Raw genomic sequence first — 13759 nt, forward strand, 5'->3', positions numbered from 1 at the left:
CTCAGTGCTAGATCCTAGACATGTGGTGAATGGCTCTCTAAATAAAGAACATATGTACAACATAAGTCAGAGTCGGTGAAATACTTTACATCTTAAAAGAATCTGCAGTTGATGTGTCAGGCCACTAGACCTTTTGTCGGAATTGCCTTTCATTACAATTTTTGGTCTTCGTTTTCCTTGGATTCAATCTTAAAAAAAGGAATGGTCTTAAAGAGACTAATATGTTTTAAAATGTTATTTTCTACTAAAGAGTCAAAACCTAGACAAATTGGATTATATGTAGGCAAAAGCGCAAAACTAGTATATGATAAGTGTAGTAGAGTATTATAAGTGATAGATGCTCGTGCAAATCATTGATAAAGTTTATGCTAATTTCACTACCTTTGATTTCAACTAAAAAAACAGTTTTTATATACCCGGCCAGTAAGAGAACCTAGTGGAAGACAACGCAAACCGCACATTTTCACTTTACCTCTTTAATATCTCTTGCTGTTTCTGCAGACGGCTGCTCATGATGATCATTTTGTGTGGTCAGAGTGTGGACACTGAACCCACTTGCTACCAACTTAAGCATTTGTAGTAGTCAAAGGAATTTCCCACACGTTTCCTACAATTATCATATATGTCGTTGAACTTCATAATATATGGCTATAAACATTGTTTTTTTATAAGCTATTGTAACTTTAGCAAGTCGATCATATCGACCAATATTCCGTTTGAAATTTCTTAGCTTGATAATTTTGTATCATATTTATGATATTATCAATTTATACAATGAAAAGGTTGTTTTATAGTATGTACTCCCAAGACCCAAATTTACCTTATCAGCCCTAAAACACCCTTCCCCCCCCCCCCCCCCCCCCCACCCCCCTTATTATTATGTAAAAAAAAATGTATTTAAAAACAATACAAAAAATTAGCTTATTTCCACTTTGAAGCCATATCAAACAGACTCACTTAGTTCATTTGAATTCAGGGAGAGGGAGGAGAGTAAATCATAGAGTTTGTCAAAAATTAGTGTATTTTTGGCCAATTCTACTATACTCCTCTTCACTTCTCCTCCCTTCGCCTTTCAATCCAAACAAACCCTTAATTGGTATCACAAGTTATGAGATCCAACTGAATTTTTTCCCTTGTCCAACAAGAGGAAAGAAAAAAATTACTAGAGTTGTTAATGATCCAAGGCGATCGAAATTTGGGGAGCCATATTTCCAAGCAAGTTAATATTTTCTTATATAGGTAGATTCTAGATTGTATTAATTGTGAATTCCTTGTACTCCAAAATTAGGGCTACGTAGCTTCTTGAAAATTCAATATGAAGGGAGCTTAAGAGTAGAAGCCAAAATATTAGCTCCTCAATATTTACCAAAAAAGCTCTTCAATCAATTAATTCAGTGCTAGATCCTAGACATGGTGAATGGCTCTCCAAATAAAGAATATATGTACAACATAAGTCAAGAGTCGGAGAATACTTTACATCTTAATATATAGAATCTGCAGTTGATGTGTCAGCCCACTAGACCTTTTTGTCAGAATTGCCTTTCATTACAATTTTTGGTCCTCGTTTTTCCTTGGATTCAATCTTAAAAAAGGAATGGTCTTAAAGAGGCTAATGTGTTTTAAAATGTTATTTTCTACTAAGAGGTCAAAACCTAGACAATTGTATATGATAAGTGTAGTAGAGTCTTATAAGTGATAGATGCTCTTGCAAATCACTGATACAGTTTATGCTAATTTCACTACCTTTGATTTCAACTAAAATAAACATAGTTTTATATACCCGGCCAGTAAGAACCTAGTGGAAGACAACGCAAACCGCACATTTTCACTTTACCTCTTTAATTATCTCTTGCTTTTTCTGCAGACCGCTGCTCATGATGATCATTTTGTGTGGTCAGTGTGGACAGTGAACCCACTTGCTACCAACTTAAGCATTTGTAGTAGTCAAAGGAATTTCCCACACCATTTCCTACAATTATCATATATGTCGTTGAACTTCATAATATATGGCTATAAACATTGTTTTTTTATAAGCTATCGTAACTTTAGCAAGTAGAGTGTTAGGTTCTAAGTACTTAGAAATTAATATATTAGAACTCTATTTGTATTGTTGACAAACCATGATCAAAACAGGTTGTTAGTCTTGTTTTAGTCTTGCTCAAAGTATATCTTTTATGTAAAGTTGGAATCAAGTTAACTGCAAAATTAAGTGTGCAATTCTGACTAACTCGATCGATCGAAAGTCGTGCAGATTATTTTTTCTACAGAATTTCCAACTCAGCCCTAAACTCATATGATTATATGATTGTGTTAACCTAGATCTGAAATTTGAACTAAGTAATAACTTGGCTTATTAACTAGGTTAATTCGGTTGTGTTTTAAGGAGTCTAAAAACAAACATAGAGCATATCGACCAATATTCCATTTGAAATTTCTTAGCTTGATGATTTTGTATCATATTATGATTATTATCAATTTATACAATGAAAAGGTTGTTTAATAGTATGTACTCCTAAGACCCCAAATTTACCTTATCAGCCCTAAAAACAACCCCCCCCCCTTATTATGTAAAAAAAAAAAAAAAATGTATTTAAAAACAATACAAAAAAATTAGCTTATTTCCACTTGGAAGCTATATCAAACAGGCACTTATGGTTCGTTTGAATTGGGGAGAGGGATGGAGAGTAGATCATAGAGTTTGCCAAAATTAGTCTATTTTCAGCCAATTTACTATACTCCCCTCCACTTCTCCCCCCTTCCCTCTCAATCCAAACAAACCCTTAATTCATATCATAGGTTATGAGATCCAACTGAATTTTTTTCCCTTGTCCAACAAGAGGAAAGAACAAAATGACTAGAGTTGTTAATGATCCAAGCTGTTAAGCAAAAACTAAAAGGTTTACTTGCATTTCATATGCAGCACATCTTTACATAAAAAAATAAAATAAAATAAAATAAATCATGTGATTGCATTTACTAATAAACTTTTTTTTTTTTTCATATAGCTGCATTAATTAATATATTTTTTATAAAAAGTTATTAGTTAATGCAACCATATAATTGAACTTAATTAAGAAATTTTAAAGTACAATATCTACAAATTTGTGCCTAACTTTTCTTGAATTTCATTGCCCGTGAAAGAGGTACTCTCGCTTACACAAAATACCATGAAGAAGCGAAGGACACTTAGCCTAGCCACTCCAAAATTAATTTTAGGGTTTTACTTTTTAGTTCTTTTTTTTTTTTTTTAATAAACATATATATTAAGAAAAAGAAGAAGTGGTTCATTCCTATCTCTAATTTTATGATGGAAAACTCAATCAGGGAGAGAAAGAGATGTTAATAGGTCCATTCCAATAACAAAGGCGGCTCAATGGGCTAAGATATGGGACAAAAAATTTACATCTCTAATGACAAAAACAAAATCCCAGTAGTAAAAAGAAATTTAAAGCTGATTTGATAAAGTCATAGTAATGGCGCGAAACAGAATCTCATATAAGGCATAAACATTCAATTTAAGGCGCCCCACGTTGTTGAAATTAAAGAAAATTTACAGTTGTTCCTCCAAAAAAACCAAAGAAAAAAAACATTTACAGTAAACAAACAAAGTAAGATATCATGGGAAGCAATAAATTTCTTAATATTATTGCTACTATCAAATTATCATTGGTAGGGTGAATTTGAACAATTTATTAGTTTTTTTCAGCTTGATTGTAGAAGAATTTAACTCAATTATACACCCGAACTTTACAATAACCTAGTTCAAGTATAATATCATCGCTAAATGTTAGTAAAATATATTTACATTTCAAGGTGTCTATTAGTCGAGGGTCCCGGAGGATTGTCATTTTCTGACCCATCAACTATTATAACAACTTGAGGGCAAGCAATTACAGTGAGCGGTTTATCTGGTTCATCTTGTCCCACTTGTGATTTTTCTGGGGATACAGTAGGGTCTACACTCTTAAAATGTGCTAAGGAGGCAAGCTCAAGCACAGAATCAGCGATTTTCTCTGTGCAGTTGACAATATCAATTAGTAGTGAAGCCACAGTGACACTTGGTATCACTGCTAAGAGGTCAGCATCTTGTTCCCATAAGCTTGACTTGAGTAACAATTTGAGTTTCCTGGCTTCAATTTTAGCTTTTGAAATATGTTTTGCCGATGATGGGTGAGTCATTGCTCTCACTCCACATGCTAATTCTCTTAGGCATTTGCTACTTTCCAAGCTCATTGTTGTGCATGCCTCCTGGATTTTACTGCAAATTTCTGGCTTTGCCTGCAAATGTAGCAGAGGATACTTTACTAAGGTGAGGAAAGTATATATGTATGGTTAATCATATGCGTGAATAAAATATTTAATAAGTGTGAACACGTGAATAAAATAGTATTTTTCTTTTTTAACCTTTCAACTATCTATCATGTACAGCCAAAAATAGTTATGAAGCCAAAAAATATAGATTTGGCTCCATCATTGTAGGGCATATTTTGGTATTTAGAGCATCTTTAATGGTCTATGTAAAAGCAAAATATTCTCTATAATAGAGAATTGGACCAAAAAAAGCCACTCCAATGGATTATCTATACCTTAATTTTTTTTTTTTTTTTTTTTTTTTGGCTTATGAACATTAGCTCATCAAGTCTGATAGACTACTGTTTATTCTTCAAATAGTTTTTTTCTATTATAATAATTAGGTGTTGAATAAAAAAAAATGTTGAAAAATGTGTAGTTGTTAAAAAAAAAAATAATGAATAAAGAAATAATATTTAAAAGAGATAGAGAATGGAATAAAGAATCTGTTGGAAAGAATATTTTAAAAAATTGGTAGATAAAGATAAAAGTTACTGTTCATTCTCCAAACAGTACAAAAATTTGATAAATTTGCTAAAAATTCTCTTAGTGATGTTAAAAATAACAATATAGCTATTTAGTACCAACAATGTGAATGTTCTAGCAGGTGTCCTACAACTTTTATTTATTTATTATTGTTACTTTTTCCCATACACGCATGTACTTTTTGATGAAATAAATGTCATTCCGAGTCATCAACTAGATAAACTTTTTCTTTTCTTGTTTTAGTTATTAGGTGCCTATATTGGTTTTTAAGTACAGTGTATTTGGACAATGATCAAATATGAAATATGGGTTTTAATATTACTTGAATATCGGAGTTGAGGTGGCCACTGAGCGCATCAATTCGGTATGCACATTCGCGAGTTCGGATTCCAATTGTAAGGTATTGTTTCCATGGATGGCGAAAATGGAACTGGCCATGACATGGTTCCCATCTTGCAAAATTTGCCTGCCAATACACAGAAGATGAATATCAAACACTTCATGATAATTTTCAGAGAGAGAGAGAACCTTTTAGTTTTTACCCACCAATGATTCTTCATTACTTTTCGAATTGAGAACACTTTTGTATCCTTGCAGAAACGACTTGTCGTCATTAGAGTTTCCATTCTCTGATGTTTTGAAGTATTCTATAAATTTGTTGGATTGTGTTAGTAAAAAGGCTCGTTGAATGAATGATAAAAAAGGACAGTTAGTTTGTGATGTGAACTTTTTTTTTCTTGTCTCGTGTATGCATTTTTTCTACCCATATATGTAATATATTATATGCATAAATCGATGAAGTATTTGTACCTATTACAGATGGATGTTCTAAGAAGTTGGCTATCTTTTCCATGTTGAGAGCAATGAGATTGTGAAGATCTTCACCCGCCCAAACAGGGCGAACCAAAATGGAGATAATCACACAGCTTGAGCCACCTATGAGAACGGTTGATAGCCTCTTGTGCGCCAACTCTAATATCTCAGCATCTCGAAAACCGGACACAGATATCAAGGAGAATGTCAATATGAATATCAGCAACCCATAATCATATCTGGCTTTGATTTTTGGGAAAAACCGTACAAATGTTGATGTAGCAGCTGCCAACACAATATATGTGACAAGTGCATAAAATAGTTAATGGCTTAATTATATAATTCATGATTCAACATTACGGTAAAGACTAATTACTTATTGCATACAAACTATTTTATATAATCGTTTCAGTTCTAAATATAAATTATAATTTAAAATTATGATTTTTTTTAAGTTTAAAATCATAATTTCAAGTTACATTTTAGTTCAAAAATTGAATGTGTAAAATTGTATGTAATAATTTGTGTATAATAAACACAACTCTTTTTAGTAAATTAAATATGCTTACCTTGTATGAATACAAAGAGCCCAAGTAAAATGGGCTCACCTATGTGTCCAGATAGGTTAGCTAAGTGGTGTGCTCCAAGTCCTAAAGCACCCGCTAGTAATGTTGCCAATGCCCTATTTAAACCTTTTCCAAGAGTGGCTCCTGAAAAGTGCGATCAAAAGCATAGTCAAAGAAAGTCATATTATTAGAATTCTATGCTTTTCCTTGAAGTATAACAAGAAAATTTAAAGTTTTCACCCCTAGATGTACTTGAGTATGTATTTGTAATTTTTAACGAGTTAAAAGATGTTACCAAAAAGAAATGATTGTTACCAACTTACCTACGGAGAATTCAAAGACGACAACCACAGTCATTACAGCCCACATTGCCGAGACACCAAAATTGTCATAGAGCGGTTGGTAGTAGTAGAATAATGAAACCAAGGAGAGTGCAAGTCCCACTTTTATCGAATGAGTTACTCTTCTCGGATCATCTTGGGCAAGTCTTTTTGTGTTACTAGCAGTCTCAATCACCTCGGCTGTCAACCTCTTAGGCAAGGCCTCGAACCACCACCGCACACGAGAGAACAGACTTGCTTTCTCATGGCTTGCAGGACTATCTATCTCCATGGCTAAATTATGGCAGACAAATTTGAATGAAATGATGACAAGGTGGGAGAGAAAATGAAAGGCTTCAGATGCTTTTCGACGAGCTCTACTGCCACTAATTTATAAGATCGAAAGAGAGCATATGCTAGAGGACTTGAAATATAGTATTGCTTCAGTTGTGCGTACTGCGTACACGTTTTCTTGTCTTTTACTATACTTTGTACGGTCAAGTACAAGGAAATTTCACTGAAAGATCGAGGTTGAAAAAGCAAAATTGACGCAAGTGCAAAATAGCTCTGGATAAATGCTGTTATCCATCCATTGGGAACAAAACAGTGCTACGTACTAGTATATTATGTTTCTTGTATATATGTCATCTCTCTCACAGAAACTGGGTCTCATAGTTGTGTGAGACCCAGCTGCTTGGAGAGAGATAGCATATATACTCAAAATATAATACAATTTTTTCCTACGTACGTACGACACCAATTTTTTTTTTAATTTTTATAATTTGTTATTATTAGAGTAACATGTATACAATGCCATTATTTTTATTAATGAAAAGAATGTTAAGATTTTTATGTCATTTGTTTATGCGAGAGTTTATAGACACATTTTTTGCAATAATTCATTGAAGTGATCGATTTCAAATAATGGAAAAAGTTACCATATAAATAAATTGTGGCAAAATTTATGTACATAAATGATAAACCCTAAAGGTAACAATAAAGTCACATTTTCAAACATTCCCTGATAATTTTATAATTTTTGATGCTGTTCTGTGATTCTAATTAGAGGGTGCAACCGGCCTCGCTTTTTGGAGATGACACTGCAGCCAAAGTAAAAGATGTGAGAACATTGAACTGTATCCCATAGTTAAAGTACACTTGACTCTATCTCAACCCCAAAAAAAAAAAGTATACTAGACTCGAGAGTCAAATTGAAGCAGAGCCCACACCCATTAATTAACCATCTTATTTTCCCCTTCTTCACTTCAGTTAACCTGAAGAGACTTCTCACGTACGCTCGCATTAAAAAAAAATAAAAAAAAAAATAAAAAATAAAAAATAAAAAAAAAATAAAAAGGTAGTCATCTTTTGCTTTGCTAGTCTATTTCGGCCTTAAAGGTTTCCTTTTTTATATATTGAGATATGGCAGTTCCAAAAATTTTTGTTACCATGGCCATTAAGAAACTTAAATCAGAAAAATTTCAATAAAAATAAAACTTGAATGAGTAACGATACAGTCACAAACTATTTTACAACATTTTTATAAACTATTGATGTGACAAATTCTTATTAGTTCTAATATGGGTCCACCACTAACATCACATTTATGTTTACAATAATTATTTAAAAATTACTAAAACCATATCAGCAGTTTGTAAAAATATTGTAAAATAGTTTGTATTTATAGCATTACTCAACTTGAATATATCAACATCATAAAATCATAAAAAAATAAAATTAAAAAAAAAAAGCACAAATATATAAAGTTTTAAAATTTCCTTTTACGAGTTTTTCATATTTTAAAATTATGTATGATAGCTTCATTATTAATGCCATCAGCTACATTTTTATGTGCACAACCAAAAAATCATTAAACCACTGATCTCTCAATCAATTAATAACATCTTGCCTAAATAAGTAACAATATGAACAAAATACATCATCCTTTTTTATGATCTTTTCCAACCAATTTTTGTATTTCTTTAACTAATTAGGATTAAATCGTTGCAATGCTCCACTAATTTCATTTTTAGGGAAATCATGGGTAAAAGGTTGACAAGAACTTCTTTATAAATACGCTCTTTTTGTTTCATTTTGATCATTAAGATAAAAATATGTGACATTTTCTCATAGCCTACAACCTAAAATAATATTATTCAAGTCAATACGAATTTGCTTAGAAGATGAATCTTACAGTTAATTCAAATGATAGCAAAAGAATAAATGGTAAACTATAAGTTCATTCAATATATTCAGCTAAGAATTAAACCGTTAAATTAATCGTGTTCAATAAAGTATTGAGGCATTATTTTAGTGCATATGCGTATGTACATGATATATCACATAAATCCAACAAATTCAACTAAAAATTAAAGCAAGCACTAACCGACTAGTTATTTGAAAATATACATTTTTTATAATAATAAAATATAACGATTTTAAAATATGCATTTCAAAAACAATTTAAAACATCACAATTTAACATTTGATTTGGGTTTTTAGGCTAATTTGTTTGTTTGGGAAATCTTTTAGAAATGCTATGTCCACGACACTTTTACAACAAATTCGCGGTGGTAATTTGTTACTGATTCTAATTTGCATACCACTGAAATTACTTTTTTGTCTACCAATAACAACCTGTTACTTATGATTTATTGTAAAAATGTTGTGGAAATGTTGTAAGCATAGCATTTCTCCCAATTTTTTTGTTTAATTTTCAACAGAACAAAATTTTGGACAGGTCAAATTTTATTTTTAATGGGCTAAAATTTTTATTTAGGATGTTCAATTTTTTTAGGGTGATCAAGTTTTTTTTGCTAGGGTGGTCAACAACCCATTTTAATTTAACATTCTTATTTTTTAAGCAATATAATTTATTTTCTTTCAAGTCAAGTTGGTCCAATGACCACCCTGAATTACACTTGACGCCGCCCCTATAGAGATGAGACTTTTTCCAACTCCCTACCCCCTCTTTTGGCTTAGTTTTTGCACTTTTTTACTTTAACGATTTGAAGACCACAACTTCCACAACACTTTTACAATAAATTCTCAGTGGTAATTTGTTACTGATTCTAATTTGCATACCACTGAAATTACTTTTTTGTCTACCAGTAACAACCTGTTACTTAAGATTTATTGTAAAAATGTTATGGAAATATTGTGAACATAGCATTTCTCACAATTTTTTTGTTTAATTTTCAACAGAACAAAATTTTGGACAAGTCAAATTTTATTTTTAATGGGCTCAAATTTTTATTTAGGATGTTCAATTTTTTTAGGGTGGTCAAGTTTTTTTTGCTAGGGTGGTCAACAACCCATTTTAATTTAACATTCTTATTTTTTAAGCAATATAATTTATTTTCTTTCAAGTCAAGTTGGTCCAATGACCACCCTAAATTACACTTGACGCCGCCCCTATAGAGATGAGACTTTTTCCAACTCTCTACCCCCTCTTTTGGCTTAGTTTTTGCACTCTTTTATCTTTAACAATTTGAGGACCACAACTTCCACAACATGTTTTTACAACAAATTCACGATGGTAATTTGTTACTGATTCTAATTTGCATACCACTGAAATTACTTTTTTGTCTACCAGTAACAACCTCTTACGTAGGATTTATTGTAAAAATGTTATGAAAATATTGTGAACATAGCATTTCTCACAATTTTTTTGTTTAATTTTCAACAGAACAAAATTTTGGACTGGTCAAATTTTATTTTTAATAGGCTCAAATTTTTATTTAGGATGTTCAATTTTTTTAGGATGGTCAAGTTTTTTTTGCTACGGTGGTCAACAACTCCTTTTAATTTAACATTCTTATTTTTTTAAGCAATATAATTTATTTTCTTTCAAGTCAAGTTGGTCCTATGACCACCCTGAATTACACTTGACACCGCCCCTATAGAGATGAGGCTTTTTCCAACTCCCTACCCCCTCTTTTGGCTTAGTTTTTGCACTCTTTTATCTTTAACGATTTGAGGAACATAACTTTTATCATAACTCTTTTTAATTATTTTTGTCAAATACCAAATGTGTCTTATTTATTGGGGAAAATAAAAAGTCATAAAGAAAAACTTTGACTTATATATGAAGCATGATGCTTTCATAGCAACAACCCAATGAAAAAGTTAAATAACATGTTTGGATTGGATGACTGATGAGTCTTACATAGAATGTATAATAAGTCTATATGGATCATATAAATAATATAGGGAGAATCACAATTGCGACTAATATCTTTTGGTACAATCAAGAGCAACCCTTAATTAAATTTTTAGGCTCAGAGCATTAACCCAAAAAAAAAAAAAAAATCAAGAATAAAAATTATTAGTGTTTTGTACTGTTGTGACTAGGGCCGGAGGCACATGTAACATTGGCGGGCCAAAACTTTGAAATCCCTTTGAGTAATATATTAAAATAGGCTAGGTTCTTAAAATTGTAATGATTGGCCCCCACAAAAATTTCATAGATCCCAGTCTATGTGAGTTTGCCTATTCTTTCCTCTAAAATCACACGATGACCCATTTAGTTAGTTTGCCCCACTGTTTATCAAGTAGACCCCACCCAATTAATGCATAACTTTCAGAAGATTTGGACTCCAGTTTGTTTATCAAGTAGACCCCACCCAATTAATGCATAACTTTTACCAGGACCTAACAAATGTCTAGACGCCATGTGTTCTTTCTTTTTTATAAGCATACAAAAGTGTAGTGCATTGCATTCCTTATATCCAAAAGCGCACTGTGTTGTTACCAAAAAAGAAAAGTGCATTGTGTTTCTTTGTATATTTTGTGCATTGGCAACACAAACTTAATTATGAGTTTTTTTCTTCACAAATTTGATCTTTTTGTCATCATCTCATATTTTCCCTGACTAATTTTATCTTTTAATTTTGTTTTAAATGCATTGTTTTGAGCTTAGAAATAATATTATTATATTTTAAATTTGATCATTTTGTATACCATATATTTATAAATTTAACATAGGAATATATAATTTGGCACCCAAGCAAAATATCTTAACTACGCCTCTGGTTGTGATAAATTGTTTTCGCATTTAGATCTTTCAGTATGAGGTGAAAGATTGCTACTTTGAATTTATATATTTTTAATTTCTAAAAAGTAGTTCACAATTCTTTTTATTTCATGCATTTTTCTATTTCTCTTTCTCTTTTTTTTTTTTAAAGTAATTAGGATTGTTTTTATTTTTATTTTTCAAAAGTAATCTAGGATTATTTGTGTTCTTAGGTAATTATCCTGTGAATAAGAATCTATCATTCTCTTCTTTGCAAGCGGTCTTTTTATTGAACAATATTTTCACAATAATTGAAGTGCCAAATCATCAAAAGTCAAATAAATAAATTTTATATATATATATATATATATATAAAAGAGGAACCACTATATCTTAAAACAATAGTATTATATAAAAACACATTTTGATAAGGCTTAATTGGAGTTGTGTCAGCGCCGAAGCATGCAAGTAAAAGCAAAACCCTATAGAGAACGAACGTAAAGAGAAAAAATGAAGGAAACTTTAAGAATTCTGAGTAATTCCCGCGATACGGGTAGTGAAAACGAACTATCAATGTTGATTTTAAGGAAAGCACACAACTTGATAGTTTCAAGTCCACTTGTTCTCCAAAAAATAACCTACCAAATCCACTTGCTAATTAAAGCCGAATCTCTAGTCATTTTATTTAAGGAAAGCACTCAACTTTGAGGGCCATTAATTAAATCCCTAGTCGGCTAGTTCCAGTAGATATGATGATAGACTACAGTAACAACACTTTACATCTAGACAAACGTTGTACAGCACAAACTAACAGGAAATATTGCAAATACCCCACTATTGACAACCTCGAACTCTATTAATTAAGGACTAAATCACCTATCATGATTCATGCTCTTGTTCCTATCTCTGCTTTTGACATCATTCTTGATGTCTTTGATTATATCTGCTCCTCAGGTCTATTCTTTCCCTGCATAAATGATGACATTCCTTTAATGTCATCGGTTAGATTGAATGAATAAATTTATCATCTTTTAATAGTTTAAACTTTTGAGATGAAATAAATTAATTATTTTTTTAATAGTTTAAACTTTTGAAATAATTAGTGAGTCACCACCATCAATTAAATATGGGTAATTCTTAAAATGTTGCCTTTGAGATGGTTGACAGACCAATCAACCAAATCTTGCCAAATAGTACTCTGACATCAAGAATGAAACAAAGAGCCATAAGACCTGCCCATATTCTTTTAATGAATGAACATTGAGAAGAATAAATAGTCTCTATCCTTTATGTAAGCCCTGCATATACAGGGCTGCCTCTAGTATGTGGGACAGTTAGGGTGAGTTTGGTTCAGCTTTTTGTAAAAGTGCATAATGAAAAAGTGGAATTTTTAAAAAGTGCATAATGAAAAAGTGCATTTTCAAAAAGCTGAGTGTTTGGTAAAAGCTGTTAAAAAGTGCTTTTTGAAAAAGCTGAGTGTTTGGCTAACATTTATAAAAGTGGCATTTTGAGGGGTAAATTACAAAAAAGGACAATGTATATATAAAGGAGTTTATTTCATACTTTTTTTTTATTTTTTTTTATGTGAGTTTATTTCATACTTATTAATAAACTACTTCATATAATAATAATAAATATATTATTGGTATTATTTTAATAATGTTTGGGCTATTTTTATTTTTTAGTTTCATAATTATTTGTTATTACCATTAATGACTTCTTATTAATATTAATTAAAACTAAATAATTTTCATCATCATGAAACTCAAAATGAAAATGTAAAAAGATGATAAAATATACACCAATAATCTAGGTTTAAATTGTACTACATAAAAATGTAAAAAGATATAAAATACATATCATTAACCCAAGTTTAAATTGTACAACACAAAAATATAAAAAAGATAATAAAATACATACTAATAACCCAAGTTTAAATTGTACTACATGATATTATAAAATAAAATAAAAAGACAACTACTAATTATTATCTCCCCAAATGGAATTAGCAATTGAATCACGATAAAATTGTAATTAAACAAAATTCAAAAACACAAAACACAAAAAAAAAAAAAAAAAAAAAACCTACCAGAAAAAACTTTTTTCTTGAAAATTAGCACGCACACACACACTCTCTCTCTCTCTCTCTCTCTCTCTCTCTCTCTCTCTCTCTCTCTCTCTCTCTCTCTATATATATATATATATATATC

General features: G+C 31.0%; 1 protein-coding gene across 1 annotated transcript; it reads right to left on the reverse strand.

Moving 5' to 3' along the window:
* Positions 1-3655: 3655 nt before the first annotated feature.
* Positions 3656-6887, reverse strand: LOC111988165 (aluminum-activated malate transporter 2). The gene is made up of 6 exons (XM_024019933.2): positions 6539-6887; positions 6219-6359; positions 5647-5934; positions 5383-5483; positions 5159-5302; positions 3656-4278 (listed from the first exon to the last, which is right to left on the reverse strand). Exons 1-6 carry the CDS (start codon positions 6825-6827, stop codon positions 3802-3804), a joined length of 1440 nt encoding a protein of 479 aa, XP_023875701.1. The 5' UTR covers positions 6828-6887; the 3' UTR covers positions 3656-3801.
* Between the last annotated feature and the right edge of the window lie 6872 nt (positions 6888-13759).

This window comes from Quercus suber, unplaced genomic scaffold, assembly GCF_002906115.3.
Source record: "Quercus suber isolate HL8 unplaced genomic scaffold, Cork oak 2.0 scaffold_193, whole genome shotgun sequence".
NCBI lineage: Eukaryota > Viridiplantae > Streptophyta > Magnoliopsida > Fagales > Fagaceae > Quercus > Quercus suber.

What these genes read in the sequence shown, in the direction of transcription:
- LOC111988165 (XM_024019933.2), bottom strand. Translation starts at nt 6,827, where the DNA reads ATGGAGATAGATAGTCCTGCAAGCCATGAGAAAGCAAGTCTGTTCTCT. An exon ending in AGAACATCCATCTGTAATAG is followed by an intron (nt 5,484 to 5,646) that starts GTACAAATACTT and finishes ACAAATTTATAG; the next exon opens with AATACTTCAAAACATCAGAG. An exon ending in AAAGTAATGAAGAATCATTG is followed by an intron (nt 5,303 to 5,382) that starts GTGGGTAAAAAC and finishes GTGTATTGGCAG; the next exon opens with GCAAATTTTGCAAGATGGGA.